This window comes from Maylandia zebra, linkage group LG8 (genome assembly GCF_041146795.1).
Source record: "Maylandia zebra isolate NMK-2024a linkage group LG8, Mzebra_GT3a, whole genome shotgun sequence".
Lineage (NCBI taxonomy): Eukaryota > Metazoa > Chordata > Actinopteri > Cichliformes > Cichlidae > Maylandia > Maylandia zebra.
Genome location: NC_135174.1, coordinates 27,372,109 through 27,394,150, shown reverse-complemented (window position 1 = coordinate 27,394,150; position 22,042 = coordinate 27,372,109). Strand labels below are relative to the sequence as shown.

The following is a 22,042-nucleotide window of genomic DNA, read 5'->3' as shown; positions in this document are numbered from 1 at the left end:
GCCCATGTGGGTATACATGCAAACATTTCAGCAACAAATCTTCATGATAAAATCCAAAAATGAAGTGTAGTCAATCGCCCCCCTCCCCCCTGCTGGATTTTTAATTTAAAAAAAGAAAAAAAAAAAGCTGGTGCATATTTTCCAAATAAATTCTAAGCAGAAAAACATTTTGTAATTATTGCATTTTCTCTCCACCTCAACACCAGCTCTGCTTTTTGGTGTAAACTACACTTTCCCCAATTACACAGAAAACTGTCAGAAATCATCGACCTATTAAAAAAAAAGGGTTATGACAGAGTTGATGTATAGCTTTGACCGCATCTCCTCTGCAGTTAGCTTTTTACTCTCGTAAAACCAAAACAAGACAGATTCCCCTTCACCATCATTGTGCAAATACAGCAGTGAAATAGCTTTTACTGTTACACGAATTAAAGCTGGTTCTGTTTAAGGCACAAATACAAGTACAAAAAAAAAAAAAAAAAAAAAAAAAAAAAAACTGCAGTCAGGAGAGTGAGAATTTACATGCTACATGATTGCAACCAGGTGCATTGTATGGTTAAATGTTCTCAGTAATCCACACATGCTCTCTTCCTACGCTGAGCTGAGAAATCCATGAATTCCTCCTCTGAGCTTTGAGTCAGAGCGCCCTCTGCTGGCCACACTTCTACTGTGCAGGTGAGAATCACACACACACCACCTCCTCTCGCTGGTGCTGCTCGACACAGTGAAAGTCTGACTGCTCATGGCAGCCGCAGCATGGATCCGAATCAAAGTGCACGTCATCAACATGGTCCCCAAAGCGCTAAAAAGTCTAACGCGGCTAATTAAACCGTCTCCGGTGGGGCCGCTGCTCGTTAATTAAAATTTAAAAAAAAAACAAAAAAAAAACGCTACAGTCTGGAGCCGCACGATGTGGAGAATGTGTTTAAAACCAAAGGGAGGAGGAGCAGAGAGTATGCTTTTCGCCCGTCTTCCCTCGAGTCCTCGTCCCACAGCCTGATAAATTCATCACACTGCAGTGAGAGATTTCCTTTGACAACCTGAGTGGGGAGTTTGGGTGGTGGTGATGCAGCTGGGCAGAGGTGAGGTGAAGGAGCTGTGGGTTTATAGTGCTACGCAGACGCAGGGGTGTTTGAGGCACACTGGCAGGATGCCCTTGTTGATTTGATGAAACTCGACCAACTGCAGGAGGTCAATAAAGAGCGTGTCGCCGTCGTCCATGGTGTAGTACTTCCTGCCGCCGTTCTCAAACTGCAAACACGAAGATGATCAAAATTAGGGCGCGTCATACGCACAGAAGGCTTCTCCTTTTAAGCAGAGACTGAATGAAGGGAACTCACTGGGATCACCAGGTAGTGTTTGGTCTTCAGCTGATAGCACAGCGACAGGACGAAGCACTGAGCGTGCTGTTGGCTGTCACGAATCAGGAACATCCTGCAAAAAGCAGCTCGAGTTAAAACTGCGAGAGAAATGCACGACAGACAATCCTTCAGCCTGTGGGATCACTGGTAGAGCTACACAGAGGACATGCTTTATGTCAACTTGGCCAGTAAACCCAAATATATGATCTTCAGTACATCACTGAAACCTTCCTCTATTAAATCTGACAGGGTGGATGCTGTATGGAGTATTTTAGTACACTGCACAAAAGCACCATGAGAGGCGACCTCTACAGGTTAAAGATTGCAACTGCAAGAAGTAAACTTTGTTCATGTTTAAAAAAAAAAAAAAAAAAAAAAAAAAAAAAAAAAACCCACAAAGCTGTATTGAGCAAGTAAATCAGGTCGCCCAGCAAATATGGTGAAACATTCATGGGAGCTGAGCTGTAACAAAACATGGTAGCAGCATGCAAGCCTTCCAGTGAGCCATCGAGCACCAATGAGGCTTTGTGGACTACTTAGGAATTGTAAGTAAAGATGGTAACGCTTCGCACAGGAACCCTTTCAGCTCAGTGATGAGCAGAAAGTGTCAGTGGTTCCCTCTGAGAATAACAAAAGGGAGAAATAAGGGCATCACCATGTTCCCTCTGAGGTTGGGTTGTGGTGGCAGCAGGCTAAGTAGAGCAGTGGGCCTTTCCAGTTCCTTCTAGGTGACCTAACCCAGTCCGGATGAGACAGATAATCTGTCCCCATCTGTGTGTTTGGCTAACATTAATAGCAGTAGCACAACCTCAGTTTTACATTCGCATGCTAAATACTCTCCATACACAACTACTTGAATACAAACGATCAGTCCACAAGACACTCTTACAGATGTGATGCCTTTATCACTCACCCGTCCACCAGCCCCTGCTTCTCTATCAGTCTCTGTGCTTCTTTTCTGGAAACACCACCATGAAACCACAGCTGGGTCTTGTGGATGGCTAATAAGAAAATAAAAATAAATAAAATTTAAAAAACCCAAAAAAACACAACCACCCCCAGACAACGACCCACATCTCCACTCATGTGAACTTACAGGAAGGGCTCACAGCAGAGTTCAGGTTAGGCAGACTGCACCTCAGGGCCTCTCGCCTCTGTGGCAGAGAAGGAAAAACAAGCAAGAGAAACCAGTTGAAACATCAGTCACCTCGCCTCCCAAAACAAAACACAGTAATCTCAGGCTGGGTGGTGAGTTAGCTGTAGTCTAGGTTTATCACATCAAGCTAAGAGCAAACGCCGATCAAACACAGGGAATCTAAATTTCTGTGGAAGAGAAAATCATGAAGAATTGAAGGTCTACATCTGTACCAGATATTTGTTGTGAAAAGAATTTATTCCCTTTTAGAGATCTGTATAAATATGCATGTTTTTATTAAATGTGGAAATAAAGCCTGCACCATCTCTGCTTTGATGCCTGACATCTCTCTCTCTCCGACAGCAGTGGCTGTCAGGCTTCAGTTGCTGATTTAGTGACTTTTTCCCCTCCAAAGAGCGCCTAGTGAAAAATCTATGGACGGTGCAGAGAAGGATTTGCTCTCCTGCCGCAGGCACACCTCACTCTGACTGCTGTTTACGGCGAGCAGCACCCACTCACTGTGGAACGGGGGAAAAAAATAAAATAAAAATAAGACATCTTGTGGTGTCTAAATTCCTCCGTCAGCAACCAATTTAGATTTTTCCATTAATTTTCCCATTGGTCCCATCTCACATGTACCAATTTGCATCGATGTACACAAAGTGAATATTTTTCACTTTTAAAAAAAATAAATATCGTGAAAAAGTCCACATTTGGATGCCGGAGGTTTGACGCTGCCATGGATCATTTCACCACTCATGTTTATTTATTAGCCCATTAGTTATTTTAATGGTGTTGTCATCTGTTAGGATTAGACAATAAAATCTACTGTTAGGTTTAAATAGTAAAACTTCTCAGCAAGGCAATAAAAACTTTTTATGATTCTAGTTTGAATATAATGGTCTGACATTTTTTCCCTTGGTTGCCACAGCGACGGGTGAACGGTTAAGAGTGTCCACAACATGTAGTTTGTGCTGCAGACATTTCAAGCATTCTGGGCTGAATGTAAACAAAACAACAAGACAATTATTGATGTTATTTTGTGACCATTCACTGTTCGCCATGAGGTCGAGCTGAAACCACATTACATAAGCATCCTCACCAGGTTTCCTTTTAAAGCCTTTACAGCAAGTCTGATGGATGCTCAGATTAAAGACGTTTCACAAGTTTCACACAGGGATTATCTGGACATACTGAGTGAAACCCGAGCTGTGATTCAGAGGCCGCTCGAAGCACATCTCTGTAGGATGTCAGAGAGTAGATATTCCAAATATGTTCATTCCTCCCGGCTGCTGCTCAAACCTTGTGTTTGTAAAGGGGAAGTTTACAATTAAGAAAAATAAAGTATGCCAAGTTAATCAGCAGTCACCGTTTGCTGTGCAGCAGTGGAAATGCTGACAACCATCACTGGAATATTTTAAAGCAAGCTCTGAAGCCTCAGAGGGGGAGGTGGGGGGGTTACTTTCATCTGAGAGCGCTAAAATAATTTTGTTTCTATATATAAAACCGTACAAGTGTCCTTTTAAAGTTTCTGCTTCAGTGATGTTATTAAAAGCTGTGCTTTACACGGGGTCATAACGTTGCATATAAAGCTAACAGGGATTTTATGACTCTTCCCATCAGCTCTGGAGTCTCGGCCAACTCGCCGTCAGTGTCACAGGCCGGAGCTGTTCTGGATCAGCCTCACTGCTCTCAGGTAGCACACGTCAGCTGCAAACCCGTGAGTACAATCACTGGATACTATCCAACCAGGACCAAACTGTACTAACGTGCTGGAAAGGTGCTCCATTAATAGTTTCTTTAAATTAAAAATGGGGGTCTGGTCCTGCATCAGCACCTCCCTCCATCCTTACCCTCCATGCAAGCCCCTCCTCCCGCTCTGCACTCTGGGCTTCCATCGGGTTCTGGATGACCCTCCCGCCAGCCTTCCCAGAGAAGTCCATGGCCACCAGGCTAGCCTCCGACTTTGACTGCCCACACAGATAAAAGAAGAGCATGAACATGAGAGGACGATCCAAAGAGGCTCAAACTCTGTGCATCGTGTGTGAGGAGCTCACTTTGCCATCTGCTAATTTGGATCCTTCCACTTTTTGTGGAGCTGCTTTGGACATCTCATAGTTACGCTGAAGCTGCTTCCCGTACTGACAGCACACAAGATGGTTGTAAGTACACATGGAAAATAAAATGATAAACAAGGCGTTTCTTGCATAAATATGGACAATACCTTGAACAATCTGAAGGCGGACGTCCAACAAGTTCGTGTCTGCTCGTTCTCAGCACACAGGATCTTCAGGTCCTGAACACGGATGGGATTTTTGGAAGGCTGTGCAAACACAAGTGAAAAGGTATATTTAATGGAGGTGCACAGAAACATGAAAGAAACTGCCAAAACTTAGAATAAAACAGAAATAAATGTCTCAATATGAGAGACTGGGCCACACACACACACACACACACACAGAGCTCCCCAATCTTTTATTTTCCATGGCAAACAAAAAGATCGCCATTCGATTCAGTGTAAATCTAACAAATCAAAACATGCAGTGCTACCAGCAGCCATAAGAAGCTGCTATTGGCTGACTGATGAGTTGAGCTGCTGTGAGACTCATTGCATGGTCGTCCACTGTGAGGAGGACTCCTCCTGCTGCAGGTTCTGGTTGGAGGAGAGCCAGTGCTCCATTTTCGCAAACCCTAGTCCAAGATGGTGGCGCCCGCGTACATCCAGCTCAATGACAAGAAAGCCAATATTTGCACCACAACTCCGTGTCAAACTATATTTAGTATCATTAATAAATTTAGACAATGTAGCTGCTCCACATGCACACCATGCTGCAGCTTGTAGCGATTTTTGGGTGTCATTTAATTTTCCTTTCAGGATATCAGGAACTGGACTCCTGACCATCTCAATCCAGCCTCCAGGCCAAATTTTCCCCATGTGTGTTTTCAATTCAGCGGCTAATCTGCAGTAAAGAAAACAGGAATGATGCCACATCTCAGCAAAGGAGTTCTGATTTTGTGCGTGCAGGTTCACCGTCATGGCTTCAGAGCCATCATTAATCCACCCGTTTCCTTCTTCGTGTGACAAGTGAAAGTGATCTTTATTGACTCAATGAGCCACAAAGACTACACAGGCAAGAGGAATGCTAAATTGAAGAGGTGACTGAACAAACATGAAAAGAAAAAAAAAGAAAAAAAAAAAGAAGCTCACCTTAATGCAGAAGGTGAAGTCTGTCGGCGCTCCGTATAGTTTACGGCTGTTCACCACAGTGTAGACGTTCAGATCGCCCAGATCAGCCACATACTGCAGGTGACGAGGCTCCTGCACGAAGACACACACAGAACCTCGATTTACTCAAACTAGAGGTCATGTAGTTACTGTGACTAAAGTCTGTGACTGTGCTGGACCTGCTGACCTTGGACGAGCCCTTGCTGGAGCTGTAGAGTCCCGAGCGGCGCAGGAAGAAATAGACCTTCTTCCAGGCCTTTCGACTTGGTTCTTTAACATGCAGGAAACCCTGGATCTCCGGACAGGTCCCAGACTTGAGCAGGTTCTGATGAGTAAACACGACTCATTACTACAGCATTACTGCAGGAACCTCAAATCACATACTTCCATACTTTGAAAGCACTTCAGCACTCAGAGACTCCAAGTACTCAGATGATTTAGGCACGAGTAAATGTGCATTTTGAAAGCATCTCTCATATATTTTGTTTTAAATAGTTTTAAGAGCAGAGTCAAGGACAATGCTTTTCAGATTAAAAAATATATATATAAAATTCTAGTGTTTTCCTCACAGTGAGGATTACGGCTTTTTAATCCAGCACAGGTATCAAATCAGAACTTGGCTTTGACTCTCCGCCAGCACTACGGTACTGATACTTCATCATAACTGGAGAAAGCCAGATCAGTGCCGAGTGTAGAGTACAGCCAGCCAAGACTGGCAGAATTTTCAAAGCGTTGCAGGTCAGACGACACATTGCAATTTTTTCTAAAGTTCAAACGCAGAGCCCCAAATCTTTAAACTTTATACAGATTTTCTGTGAGTTAAATCTCTTAGAAACCCAGAGAGTCTGATTTGTTGGTTCTTTTGAGTTAATGAAAAAAGAAAAAAAAAAGTCTTGAAATGTGAATTTCAATGTGATTAAAACAATTTAACCAGTCGTTTGGTTTTTCCATGCATCAGTAAGAGTTTTTTTTTTATTAAAACTTAATTAAAAACAAATACTGGCTTTTTACTTTTTAGTAATATTCATGCTGGACCCATTTCTTTTTTTTGCTGTACCCTATCATTCTGATTGAACCTTTGTAAATACACGTTTCATTTTACATTGTCAATTATAATCTTAAGACGTTTTGGTTTCGCAGTGTAAACCACTGAGCAGCAACATTAAACATCATTAAGCTCTGAGCTGACAGATCTAGCAGTGCTTTCAGCGAGCCGTTGTGATTGAGCTTCTGATTTCAGGACGGTTTACCTTAATGAGCTCTGATGACGTCATACCCTTGTTGACATCAGCGCTGTCGGAGATCATGGACTCTGGGAAGAAGAGCTGTGAGAAGAAGCAGAGGACTGTCATTATACCCCTGAAACGATCAGACACTCATTTACATGACAAAGAAGCTTCTTCTCCTCCTGTGACTTCATCATCCAACCAATCAGTGAGCGGGGAACACGACAAACTACACAAAGATAAATATACACCACACCTTCCACCAATCATGATCCTTTGGTTCAAGACGTGGAGAGAAAAAAAAAAGTAATAAAATGAGAGGTGATCAGAAAAAGCCAGAGGTAAATTTCCAGTCGTGTGCACAAAGAAATCAAACTGGTGCCAAACTGGCACTTTCAAAGTGCCCAGAGGGAGACGGCTGCTGTGGTTTTGTTAGCTTAAAACATGCAGGTTTCTGCACGTTCATCAACTTAAATTTAACACTAACGCAGACGGTTAATACCCAGTGTGCCCGGAGCGTGAAGATTTGATGGAAAACCAACGAGGAAACATTAAACTCTTATTATTGGCATTAAAATCTCGTTCATATAAAGGAATAACTGCACTCGCAGGACTTGCATAACTGCTATAAAAGATAATTATGCATAAACAAAATTAAAACCCACAAAAGAAATTTCATCATCAGATTTTAAAAAAAAAAAAACAAAAAAAAACTGTTGAAACCATCCAACAGTCTGCAAAGTGAAGCATTTATGTTGTAATGTGACCGAGCAAAGATTAAATAAAGAACATTTACTCTGCAGCTTTTGTTTTCAGTGCTGTAGCCACAAATGTGGCTGGATGGGTAATTCCAGCACCAGAGGAAAGAACACCCATTGTCTGACAGGTGCTAACGTGCAGAAACGTTTTACACAATCCCAGAAAGGCAAAGTGTCTGCTGGAGTCACTGGACTGTGTTACCGACTGATTTCAGTGCAGCATTGAGCAAATGCAGCATTTACAACGTGGGAAAATCCCCACAAACAGTGTTCAGCTCAACACTTCACAGATCCAGAAAGATGGGCCAGATGTGCTGCAGAGGTGGACCAACATCTGACTTGGTCAACACCCGGTGTGCACCCTCTGCTCAAAAGCTCTTGCGATCAGACTCAAGACACCAACAGAGAGCTGCAGGAGCAAAACGCCAACCTACGTCAACTGATGGAAAATAACACGAGGCTAAGAGGACAAAGAGAAAAGCTAATAAAGTTTACATAAATTATTTTAAAATCAGATCTTAAAATATCAAAGGAATATCCCCGAGTATATCCAGGGTTTGAACTAAAATGCACTTCTGGATCTGTAAAATCTACCATGATGAGATGCAGATGTGACAGGACAGCAAAAAGAAAACTACCAAAACAAAGACAAAAGCAGAGATTGCAGATATTAAAATCTATGGCAAGAAGAGGAAAATGCATAACCTGCAATTACACTCACAACTACATGCTACGCATTTGAGGAACTCCAGCCAACTGTACTATGAAATATGAATTTCAAGCCCTGTATATGTATAATAGGAGCAGTTACACCAATTATTTGACATGTACTGAAGAGGAGAGGACAGTTTCCCCAGTCTGCATCCCTGACAGCTCCCCCCTCTCTGTGAGAGGACAGTGTGGTCCAGCAGTGCTTTGGCTTTAAGAAATGTGCAGCTGCAAGTTAATCAGAGGAAACTGGCATTCATATTTAACCACATTCAGCTTGAGCGCATGGATGCTAGCGTTAGCCACACCATGCAAACTAATGTGACATAATTTAGCAACACTTCAGAGAACGCAGTATTTTCTTACTTTCACTAACATCATCTTTAACTGTGCTTCACAATTTCTGTTGCTTTATGCAACTGTGCAAGTTTAAGGCCTAAATGTATGATCTTATTCACTGCTGAGCCTTCTGGAGGCAGTGTGGGCACACGTTAGAGAGCTGTGGGACGGGACTGTTTTCAGTGCGTTTCAAGTGTCGTTTCTGTTTAACAGCACAGGTGACAGCACAGAGTCGATGTAATGAAATATCTGAGGCATTAAGTCAGTGTGTCTGCACCAGCACGCAACCTGACAATCAAGCCACCATGACGTCAGGCCTTATTAACATCCACTGCACCGACTTGTTTAATAAAGACGCTGAAAATACCTCTGCTCAGAGTCTGCTGTTATGCAAGAAGGAAAAAGGGTTATTCATCTTAGAGTTCTCTCTTTAGATTTGCATTGTCACATGGTTTTAAACAAACGGCTAGCTGCATACCATTGGCTTCCTGAAGAACTCGTACTTGGCGTAGTTCTTGCAGAACATAAACCTCGTGTCACCCTTCAGAGACCAGGTCGCCTGAACCTCCAACACAACCTCGTGGTCCTCCAGACACCTCTCTGTGGAGACAGGATGAGGTATGAGAAATTTCGACATACCGCAGTTAAAAGGTTCGTTCACCGCGTCGTCTTACCCAGACCGAGGGTGGGATGGACTTCGAGGAGGGCCCAGTTTTCCTGGTCGCTGCAGTGAGCCGTCTGCACCAACATGTGGCATGCCTCCCTGGCTGTGGCTCCTGGAGAAACCCACACCGACCTGCTGTGGCTGTCCTCTCCATACACCTTAATCGCCTGAACCACACACACACACACACAAAATTACCAAAAACATCATGTTTTATCCAATACTTCACACATAATGAAGTCAGCTGATGCTAATATTAATCTTTGTTAAAACAAAATTAGAAACAAAATCTGACTTCATATGATAATATGAAGTCAGATTTAGTTTATAATTTCCCAGCCTTGCATAACAGAATTGCAGAGACGCCTTCTGTTTTCTGCATTTAGATATTAGCTTTTTAACTTAAAGAAATAAATTACATTTATGAGGGCAGTAATAGGCATTACCTAGGACAGTCAAGAGAGATGCCGCTGGCAGGCCTGGGCACGCTCTCATTGTGAGCTACTGACAGCCAATAAATCTCCCAAGAGACTTAATTTTATAGTTTGAAGTTTCAGACACAGGTTGCAGCTTTTTTTTTAAATTTTATTTTTTATTAGTAGCCAAGTGAGAATTAAAAACTATGAGAAAGTGCACTTTTTACAGGCAACCATGAATATTTGACATAACCTGACGGCTCAGATGGAGCAACGAACGAAACGCTGATTTACTGACAAACTTAAAATCTGTGCTCACAGCTGAACTGTATGATTTGTAGAAGAGCCTCAGTAAGCGTGAGACCCTGACCCATCCCTGTGTTTACGTCCTTGTGCCACATACAGACACCGCTATCATTTCCCCTGCACTTTAAAAATGAAAAAGAAAAAAAAAAAAAAAAAAAAAACCAGACCTCATTGATAAGCACGTTCTTATTTAACAGCAGAACAGATGTGATTAAAGCCCATCAGCTCAGATTCCTGAGCATCCATCCTCGGATGTGTCTTGTAGTGGGATCCGTCTTCGCTCCCACCCTCTACATTCACGTTAAGCCACCTGAACTTAACCGCGATAGGTCACCGAGTTAAGGGAGGAGCAGAAGAATGCTCCGTTTTAAGAATTCAGTGTGAGACTCAGCTTTGAGGTTCATATTACCTCCAATTACACACTTGCCGTACCACCTAGTGACAATTATCACAACCACATCAGGCAATAAATAAACTATAATAACCAGATGAGGAAAATAGATCAGTGTTGGATTTGGAATGAGCCAATGAAAACTGCTTTTTAAAAGCAGCATTTAGGATCCTGGAGAGAGTCTGCAGATGCTCTGCTCGTATCACCACTGAGGTGCTAGACGCTACGTGCACAGTATGATATCAAGCTCACTGCTGGCACCACTGGCTATACCTGTGGAACAACTGTAGTGCGAGGTAAAAACAGCACTGAGACGCAAACAAGTGCGCTACACGGGTCTTGCAGCTGGTTTTGGCACCGTTTCAACATCAGCGCATTCGAGAGAAGCAGCCAAGATCCTGCCAACTGTTGTGCAACGTCAGACAGCCACAATGTATTTAATAAGCCTTGACACTTAAATTGAAGGACTTTTAAATTCTTCCTAATTTTAGTGTGACATGAGCGAGGCTTGTTTTAGTCTTCATCTTGTTTGCATCTTAACTTTGAGCATCTACACCGCAGGCTTCAGACCCAATCCTCTCCCATCTTCATCTTCTTCTGCACACGCTGAAGTAAACAGACCGATGAAGCAGTCGTGTCCATGCACTCCCGATGCTGCTGAGGTGAACTGAGTGCAGGTTATTCACCGGTCAGGATGAGACAGAGCGCTGCTGTCTGACACTGTCTGGATCTCGCAGCACGCTTTCAAGCAAAAGACAACGAACCTGCCCGACCAGAAACCCCTGAAACCTGCGCCTGTCAATCAATTAAGTTCAGACTGGTTGGGCGAGTGACTGCGTCAGACATAATAAATAATAGGTACCCATTGACCAAGTGGGATTATGGGGGAGGAAAATTCTTTTAGCTGAAATCCCCACAGGTCAGCATCCAGTCAGTCCACGGACTATTCACTCGGCTCATTTGAAAAAGATAAATACATACGTTTCCGTATTTAAGACACAAAGCTCATGATTTTATCTTTTAATCCAAAAGGAACTGGTTTCACTGGTTTACTACAAACACCTTTACACTCATGCACATGTGCGCTAATGGAAAGCAAAGAGTGAAGACTATCCTCTATGCTAGTCATTCATAACCTCCAGATCGCCACAGCCCATTTGGAAAGCTGAAAATCTTCTGCAGCCCACACGCAGCTGACTCACGACTCTGTTCACGAGCTTTTGTGTTTCCAGATTCATTTCAATCTCATCCCTCGTTTGTTTCTTTTCAGGTTAATGCTCCATTAACGACTTTGCATCCTGCGCTGGTTTAGTTTTTCCTGCTACTGATGGGATCAAAAACAGGTCAGGATGCATTATTTTTAATCAAGATTACTAAATTAAAACTTTTTAAATTAATTGTTTGATGGCTCAATGTTACCTGTGCATTTGAGTTGATCATTTCATTTTCAGAATTTTTGGAAACCAAAATGGTAAATTAAATTAAAACCCAATTAATCAGCTTGTGCAAAGATCCTCTGCTTTTTGTGCCAGCACCAGATGTTTAACCAGCTGCAGGGAGTCAGAAATTTACCAAGGTCCAACATGGATACATCCCGGCTCAGAGACGGTGTGTTGGAGGAACAGAGTTCAGGTTTCTTTGCAGGACAGTCAAGTTCTTCCACAGCAAAGTGGAAAAAGGATTTATTATTTATGGAAGTGCTTTTGGCCATTCCTTGTGTCTGCATGACTAAACTCCTGTGCACAAATTGTGGCCTCAAAGCTGGACTCACACTCTCTCGCTCAGCTTCTTGATCTGGATGAACTCACCATTCTGTGATTTTACAGATGGCAGCAAAGATCAGCTTTAGTTTCAGTATTTTATCGCTGTGTGTGGAGCTGCTGGTGATGGATGGGAGCAGCTGAAAAGATTGTTTTCTTCCCCTTTAAGCTTGCTGAGCAGGTGGTGTGACAAAAAGACTTTCACTGGGTTTTTGATTGTGATACGCTAATGAAGCGTGTCTGCTGTCGAACCTGAAAATAAATTTTTCACTCCACCTGGGTTCACCGTCCCAGTCATGGCGCCTCTGTGCTGCTGGCCATGTGTAAAAGAAGGCAGGCTGCAGCTTCATCTTAAAGCCCACGCAGAGTCACACTCAGTTTCACTAACCTCAAACGATTCATTTAAAGAGAAGGAAGTCTACTGACTATTGGGACACTGATTTTGTTGAACCCTGGAAAGACCTGAAGACTGCCTCAGGGGAACAAAAAGTTAAGTCACGCCGAGTGCATTTCAGCTCACGCAGACGTCACTCATATCGAGGGTGACAAAAGGTAAGAGCATCGATATTTTCTGGTGGAATATTCAGAAAAAAAGTGAAGTAATAAATCCAGTCCACAGCTGGCTCGCGCAACACGCTGACATGCTGATGTAACTGCAGACATGTTTACTCTGGCAGTGTTTGTGATTCAAAATAAGTCCATGCAGGCATGGCAACATAGCTCTGCTGTCAGTCACAATCAGACAGGTAAAGGCTCCGTGTTCTGATAGCACCTGTCAGCCAAGCAGGTGTGATGGAATTCACTCAGTAGAAGCTCTGATTAGCCCAAACAAACACTTTCTAAAAGTACAATAAATCCCATGAAAATAAAAGACCTAAACCAACAGAGTGTTTCTCCATGTCGTACTTTCTAACTCCTCTAGCCTGACTCTGGCACTCAGCCGCAAGTGAAACTGAAATTACAACCTAATGTAGAAAAAAAAAAAAACAGGAGGATCCACTGGGGACAGCTTTCAAAGGTGGATTAATGATAATTTGCCTGCAGAATTGTAAAACGTATTCTTTTAAAAGGCATGACTGAAAGTCTGAAATGAGGTTTGAATTCAGGGAAACTGAAAATGGGGAATGAAAGGATTAAACATGCAGCGGTCACTTTAACAAAATAGTCAAAATAAAGAGACTTTAGAGCTATTAAAACACAAAAAGAATACTTACTACTGGAAACATTTAAAGGGTTACCTTGGATCTCTGAATTAGCTGATTAGGAAGGACACTTACATGTTTGTCACTCGACTGTGGTGGAAATGAACTGATGAGCACCGGAGATTTGGAAAGCTCAGGGAACGGGTTTGGTATGGACGGGACAGAGGAAGAGAACGACTCCACGCCCTTCGCCCTGAAACATTCAGACAGAAAGAACACAACGACATCAAAATGAGGCAAACTCAGAAAAACTGACAAATAAGCTCATTGTGCAGTTAAATGATAAGCCTGGTAATGTTCTATATTTATCTTGATGATAAAAAAAATAATCTACTGTAACAAGCATGATGCAGACACAATGAAGTCGATTATATTCATATCTATTGGTGCTGAGAATTGAGACAAATGAATCCCAACAACAAGTCTCACGTGTTTGAGACAGAAGTTGACGTAGCTAACTGCAGCGTGCACATAAACTCAACAACATGACAGGTCGCCCCTGCAGGCCTGCACTCATATTGCACGTTGATCAGACATTGAGAGGTCAGGTAAGGTACCAAGACAACATTCATTAGCAGCCAGTCATCGGTATCTGGTGATGAGCAGCTCGAGATCCTAGCTGGGTCTCCCTTTAGTCTGAGATTACAGGTGGTTTGCAATACCAAGCAGGATTTGAGACTTAGTGAGGTTTAAGCCTGGGTTTTCATGGGTGCTCACTTATTACCACATATATCACCATGGTAACTTACACTGCAGACCTACCTGCTAAAGAACAGGTTGTCTATAAAAGCCTCATCTCATGATCAATCGGGAAAAAAAATGGTGTCATAGTTCCTGGAATATTCCTCTCACCCAGATGTGCAGACTAAGATGATAACTGTTCAAAACCATGATAAACCTAAAACAGGGCGCCTCAGCCTTGCACCTGAATTTCTATAAAACTTGCCAGGTCTAGTCACAGCTCAGCTAAAACTTGTAAGCAACACATCAATTAAATCGAATATTAAACCATGAATGTAGTCTGGATTTCTTCCCAGGTTTCATGGGAATCATCCCCGTCACCCTATTAAGTCTCAGCTGACACAGCTGGATTTTTTCCTTTAGTTTTAAAGTCACGTAAATATTTATGCGCCACTTTTCCAAGTGCACTCCTCACATAGTGCTGCATTTGCTGTGAGATTTCCAGCTGTATAACATGCCTTTACCTCTTCTGCTCATGCAGAGTGAAGAGGGGAGGAGACAGGTCAGATAATTTACAGCTGGAGGGAAAGTGAAAGAGAGGCAGACAGATGCTGTTATCTAATACTGTTTTAGCTGTTGGGCTGATATCAGCCCACTCATGGACACTAATAAAGCTAAATGATTCATAATCGTGTGTGTGTGTGTGTGTGTGTGTGTGTGTGTGTGTGTGTGGGGGGGACGGGACTGCAGCAGTGGGAGAGCCTATATTCTTTCTCCCACTGCTGGAAAGAGGAACCGGTCTCCTCTTCCTGATCTTGCCTAACGTGGAACACCTATTCATTTTACTGCGCTGACACCGAGGTGATGACATCTCTGCATCATGAGAACGTCGCTCTCTTTGTCTTAGCTCATCCATCAAGCCGTGATAAAGAACCCCAGCAAAGAAAAGAAGTCAAACAGCACCTGTGTGACATCTACCCACTGACAGCTCGCAGTATTTATTACATCTTTAAGCCTGGGAGGAACAGAAACTCACTTCTTTAAACATCAGATGACTCTTGAGTCACTGACTTGAGTCAACATCCACCTCCTTCTTCATGAGTTTAATGATTCATGTCCATGGTGTGTGTATTGAGCAGTCACCGTGACTAATGTGTGTGCTGGTCGTACCTGTTTGAGGTAATCAGGATGGGTTGGGAGCGGCGGATGGATGGCGAGTCTGATACCAGAGGAGCCAGAGTGAGAGTAGAGCTGCCCAACAGCGTCTCGGACGATTCCTCCTTCGTCTCTGAGCCCTCAAACACTTCTGACCATGAACCTGCCACCTCCATCATGTTACCTGAGGGCAAAGGTGAAGGTCAGCCCTTAGTCACAGGCTGCTCGAGAGCTCAGGTTTATTATTATAGCCGATGTCGTCCTTGTTGCAATGACCTTGCTGGTGAAATCCACATGCAAAATACTGCTGACCTTTACTCAGACAGAGGGAGTGTTCCAAGTGCTAAATGTATACTTAAAGCTTAATCAGCCAGCTGTACGTCACAAATGTGAGATTAAGCATAACAACATTTGTGCTGCATTATTGGAGCGATATTAATAGAAACAGTAAACACTTCCTGCTGATTCCAGATTTTCCATCCATTTATTTTTGACTACCCAAATCAGGGTCATGGTTGGGCTGGAGCCAGCTGTCATACGGCATTCGCACCTACAGCCAGTTTAGGATTAAACCATCATGGATGTTTTTGGACAAACTTTACATTATTTTGTATATATCCAGTATTTTTCATTAGCTATTGTTTCAGGATTATGTGCTATATTGATGGTTTAGTCAAAACATATTGACTAGATACAATTTCAAGCCCATTTTCTGTGTTACTTATGTTGGCCTTTTCTAAAAGTTTAAGCCTGTAGGGTAACAATCTCTTGTATCTGCCTCATTTTCATTCATTTCACCAAAACTACTTTCATAAGTTTTTCAAAATAAAAGACAGATATTATGCCACTGCCATTCAGAGGTACTACCTACCTACTTTATTAGGAACACCTGTTCATCGCCTCACTAACACAGACAACAGCGGAAGTTCAAACCGAGCATCAGAATGGGGAAGGAATGGGGGGAGAGGAGGGAGAGACGCAATTTAAGGGAAGTGAGTTTGAATGTCGGAGATGATCTGAGATTTTTCCCCACATACCCTTTATAATTTACAGATTATGATCTGAAAGGGAGAAAACGTTCAATAAGCAACGGTTCTCTTGGTTACATGATCAGTGCTCAGGTAGGCTGTGGGCTTTAGACAGCGACAGGACTACGAAGTGTTCAGAGCACCGCGAGTCACCACATGTCAGTGAACACGTCACAGACGAGCAGCTGGTCCAAAAATTATCTCCACACTTCAGTTAAATATAATTTCTTTGTTTTGAATTAAAATCTTCAATATAACATGAAGATAATAAGTGCAGAAAAATAATACTGCTTCACTTCCTAATAACAAGTACTGAAATGTGTATGCCTGCACTGAGATATCACCAAATAAATTTTTTTTTTTTTTTTTTTTTTTTTTTTTTTAAAAACCACACAACCTCACACGTTATCATTTATAATCTCAGGGAATACTTAAGCTTCTCTCTTCTCTTTAATTCATGACAGTAATATTAGAAAGGAGGTTTAGTTTTTAACCATATGTTGACAAACTACTGCACATAGAGGTTTGTTTTTCAGATCTGCTGCTGATCTCCGGAAGCTCTTTTTGTCACCATGTTTGTGCAAATTGGCGATAAACAAAATACCTCTCATAACATGACAACAATTACACGCATTAGCATACAATACTACTAGAACAACAGCTCGGTTGAGTCATGTTTGTCTTTCTGAAAATAAACCTGTGTGGCAGACAGCCCGAGATAAATGTGAACCTGATTTTCCACAAACACCTACTGCTGCGGCGCACCGTCTGAATATGAAAACAGATTTCCTTATAGGTCGCTGAACATTTCCGTAAACACCCACACCGTGCTGCAACAGAGAGCACTGATTTGGTTTGTATCAAATAAAAGAAAGCATGAAGTTTTAGTGTCGTTTTGTTTGTTTTTTTAAATCATTTGCATTTTCAGGACGGGGTCTGTCTGTGTGGAGTTCACATGTTCTCCCCGTGTCTGCGTGAATTCTCTCCGGCTTCCTCACACAGTCCAGAGACATGCAGTTACTGGGGATAGGTTAATTGGTAACTAAATTGCCCATAGATGTGAATGGTTGTCTGTGTGCGTGTGTTAGCCCTGCAACAGACTGGCGACCTGTCCAGGGTGTACCCTGCCTGTCGCTCTAAGACAGCTGGGATAGGCTCCAGGCTCCAGCCCCCCCCGCACCCATGAAAAGGATCAGCAGAAGAGAATTGATGGCATTTGCATTTTTTCCTGGAGCTGAACCATTTTAAACAAAAACAGTTTAACATTCTCTCAAAGATCTCTTCTCAAACTAGTACTGATTGCCACTAATAATTGAAGTACCCGCTCGGATACTTTAGGATTTTATCAAATACAAACCTCTTAAAAATCATTTTTAATCATTTATAAGCAAATTCTAGAAAAAAAATACAAGTCAAGCTTATATAAAAACAGAGTTACAGGTTCATAAAAGCTGGAAAAGCAGGGTTAATACAGTTTTACTATCATTGTATTTACTTTGAGTTCACCGCTAACAAGGGTTTCTTTCTTTTTTTTAAGTTTCATATTTAGCTGGTGGAGAGGCGCTAGCCATGTGATAGACATCTTACACAGACATGTCTATCTTCTAAGACATTTGTTTATTCTGAAACGCTAAAAACATTTCCTCCATACTTCTTCCAAGATTTATGTTGAACCATCAGATACAACTTTCTGTTGCTCCGTCTAATCTAGTTTATTTTTATTTTAGTGAACCGATCTTTTCTCCTTAAATGATAATCTGCCAGAGCACATTCAGTCACATCAGGCAACATCTCACTTTAATAATTCTGCATCAGTTTGCCAACGGGTCCAAAAAGTGTCGTGCAAAAAGCCGTCTGCAGCAAACCGACCAGACAAATATACCTGTGACACTTCTCCTAAACACTTTTCCTTGATCATGATGAAAAAAAAGTCATGAGATCAAGGAAAGGTGAGAAGGATAACTCCTAAAGACGTGAGGAAACAAAAACAAAAAAGAAAAGAATCTTTCTGCGCTTGCATGTTGCTGACGTCAAACTAAAATCCAGGAGGTGAATCTTCGATACTTTACCCACTGAGTTTTTACTGGCTTTCCTGAGCCACTGGTGAAAAATACCACTTCACTGCCAGAGCTGTAATTTCAAATAAATAGAAATGATGATCGAGAGCAGCTCCTGCCTTCATTTAAGCTTTCTGTGCCTGAAGTTCAATTAATTCATGCAACACTTAAATTCAGGTTAAAACTAATACTAATTTTTAAGGTTGAAACCATATCAGTGGGTCACAGCATGAAAGGGAAGCGAAACCAAACAAAACTGCAAATTAACATTTGCATGATCTGTGTCACTGATCACTGTAAGAAAGCGAACATATGTACTATTGGATGGCATCAGCTCTTTTCCTTGCATTAAGGAGGATCCAGTATATCCTCTGCTAAAGGACGCAACAAAGGAAGCATTGCAGTACCTTACAATTTTATCCCAAAATAAGATTTCACTATTACTTCCACCATCACAGCTCTCATACACACCGTCTCTAGTTTGAAGCAGCCTAGAAGTCTCCCCTGCTCTCACTGCGAGGTTCACTGTGGTTCAGAGTTTTGCTTCATGACATTTCAAGCAAACCACCATCAATTGTACCATCGGCAGTAAACCTGCTCCACCACCTCGCTGCTGTCAGTTTTACACCTCAGATTTGATCTGAATTTTATCACGCTCCTGTCATTTATCAGATTTCTCATTTTAAAATTATGCCAAGCTGCCAATTAAAGGCCTTCGAAACAAGGTTTGTTTCCAATTTGAAAACTTGACTCGTCACTTTTGACACGCATTTTTTATGATTCATATTCGAACAATTAGACATTGTCCTCTCTCAGAAAAGCCCTGAATGTCTACGCTGTACAGACACAATGAACCCAGAGCACACTGACTGGGTTTATTGTCTCCTTGTTATTGCCATGCAGATCGCGTAGCAGGTGACGAGCTGTGCTGCCAGTCTGCAGGTTTTTTAAAAAACACCATCCTTACATCAGAGCCGGGGTATCCGAACATTGCCTTTATTCTCAAAACAGGCAGATCAATAACACTGCCCTGTTCAAACACAGACACCCAGTGTGCAGCGGTTAGTGGTGCAAAATCTCCCCAGTTTGAAAGAGCCATGTGTGAACAGGTGTACACGCGTTTAAAGAAGAAAAGCACCGGTGGACCTCAAAGCAGCTGAATGAAATCTGCAACTTCAAGTCAAGGGCTGCCAACACTATTCATCTGCTTGAAATGGCGTGTGTGCACGCAAAAAATCCCCATCACTACAAATAAAGTACCACAAACCCGAGTTACACATTAAAATATCAAAGTATTCATTTCAGACTGCAAAAGAAACAAACCCTCACCGAGTCACGTCTGATTGACTTCACTGTTAAGAAAGGGCCTTCTCACAATACAGCAGAGCAGTTTAACTGTATCAGCTGCAGACTGATTACTACTAAAATAACAGTTTAAATCTGGCTAATTTTCATAATTCATTCATTTGGCAACAATTTTCTGGGGTCTTTAAAATATCTAACAGATAAAAGTCTCAAACCTCTGAAGCTCATTAGTTTAATATATCTGATTTTGTATCATTCCTTATTAATAAGGGGCAAATCATCCCATTTTATTAGCGAAGTAGTGACCCTGTTTCTCCATAATCAAATTTCCCTCGAATAAATGCTTCACCAGTGGCAAAATTATTCATTTCACAGTTTAAGACTTGACTTTTAAGGGGTTTTTTTTTTGCCACATTTAGGTCTACCTCAGATGTGATTGATCATTTATCATTGACACACATTGCAATATACTCGTTCTACTATGAAATCTCTCACTTGTAATGATTTAACTTGTGAAAATGACATTTTATTGATTGATTTATTAGGATAAATAAGTCCAACTTCCTTTACAACTACTAAAAGTCGGAATGAATTATAATCCAACAGTACAGTTTACAGTAGGCCAATGATAAGGCTCCTCTTGTAGATGCAGTACCTGAAACATGCCGACACATGGAGGGAAAACACTTATCACTGATTGGCAGTGTAGGCGTTTATCCGCCAACTAAGAAACACTGTTTCATAATTTCCCATTAAAGCTTCGACCTTATGTTAAGAAATGTGACACATTTATCTGTAGGCGTCAGTGAAACTGCCAGCAAACGTAACACCTGTGAGGTACAGATGTAGCGCTAGAACTTAATACTAAAATTAAGAAGAGTGTCTTAAACGTGTTTATTTTGTCCAATTCATTCAGTTATTTAGTTGAAACCAGGCCAATGATAAAGTCGGCCACGTTCGGCTAAACCCATCCCTAGATGTAATCTTTTATTGGCGAAATCACAGTGCGCTCAAGGGAAGGAATTCATTTCACAAGTCACACTCAAACCCTTAAAGCTTATCCCGGGGAATGTTTGGGTCAGCTCACAGCCTCTTATCACATCTGTAAATGAAAAGAGAGCCAGCTGTACAAACTGACAGCAGCAATTAAGTCCCAAATCACAGATAACACAGGTGAGGCGTAAGCGCCGTCACAGAACTCCATAGTCAAACTGTGGGATAATCGCCCACGTGCTTTCCTATAACATCAGTCCAATTGAACACAGCTGTATTTCATTAAGACAAAAACAGTGATCAATTCGGTCAAGTTCGGTTGACTACACGAGTCATTTTAACATTATTTGGGAAATATTTGTTTGTTAGGTAAATAAACTGATTTCTCAAGTCCACCTTAAAGCCTTCAAGCATGGACTCAGGAATCTTTGAGTTCTCTCGACACATCGCGCTTCTTACCGCATCTGCAAACAATAAATAACGAGCTGTGCACCCTGGAAGCCCCAATAAGGCCCGAACTCAAGCCGACACAGGTGAGTTCTAGGCACGGCGCCAGAACTCTTTAATGAAACCACGAAAAAAAAAATGGTACAAGTGTCTTTACAAAGTGTCCGTCTAATTAAACACATACGTAATTAGTTTAAATTGAGCCAACGGCCAATTCGGCCGAGTTCGGCTGACACCTTGACTTAAGATAAAGCTTCATACGTGCTACAAAACCAGCCTGCACCTGTTCTGACAACCAGTTACCATCTTTGAAGACTTACCTGTAAACTCCGTCTGTTAGGTTGGCGGGTTTCAGCTGTCAACCATACTGTTAATATCCTACTCTGATGCTGAGCTTCGCGTTTTTCTAACCCACGGCAGCCAAACAGAAAGCCGATAACTGCGTATGTGTGCTAAAGAGGTGAGAGGGGGAGGAGCCAGTGCGTCAGGTGTGCACGGTGGCCCCTCCCCCTCCCTCGCCGAGGCCCTTGCTGCCGTTTACGGATTAAAAAAAAAACAGTTTAAACATGTCTGTACCTTCCGGGTTCATGTACTCTTGTGCCATTTTTATTTCTCCTGGAAAATACCAAGACACTTACATAAAGCAGAGAGTACAGAATCAAACCTGAACACAGAATATTCTGAGCCAGTAAAGCAGGGTGGACTCAGGTAAAAGGAAAGAATTTGAGGAGAAATCTCTTTTGATGGGTAGTTTTACCCATGATTCATAGATCAAATGGTCATTTTGCATCCAGAGCCTCTTGTTTTACTATAGTTTTACTTATTTCACACGTCCCTTGGGAGTGTCTCTGCAGTTTTTCCACGTCTAGTTTTACTTCCTTTAT

General features: G+C 42.0%; 1 protein-coding gene across 1 annotated transcript; it reads right to left on the bottom strand.

Moving 5' to 3' along the window:
* Window positions 1-452: 452 nt before the first annotated feature.
* On the bottom strand, window positions 453-21,593 carry grb7 (growth factor receptor bound protein 7). Its single transcript, XM_014410627.3, has 15 exons — window positions 21,479-21,593; window positions 15,344-15,512; window positions 13,568-13,685; window positions 9,428-9,584; window positions 9,232-9,353; window positions 6,973-7,047; window positions 5,910-6,047; window positions 5,705-5,815; window positions 4,721-4,819; window positions 4,554-4,637; window positions 4,350-4,466; window positions 2,458-2,515; window positions 2,275-2,362; window positions 1,341-1,434; window positions 453-1,251 (listed from the first exon to the last, which is right to left on the bottom strand). The coding sequence occupies exons 2-15, from the start codon at window positions 15,505-15,507 to the stop codon at window positions 1,105-1,107; spliced, it is 1,572 nt and encodes a 523-aa protein (XP_014266113.1). The 5' UTR covers window positions 15,508-15,512; window positions 21,479-21,593; the 3' UTR covers window positions 453-1,104.
* Window positions 21,594-22,042: the final 449 nt, after the last annotated feature.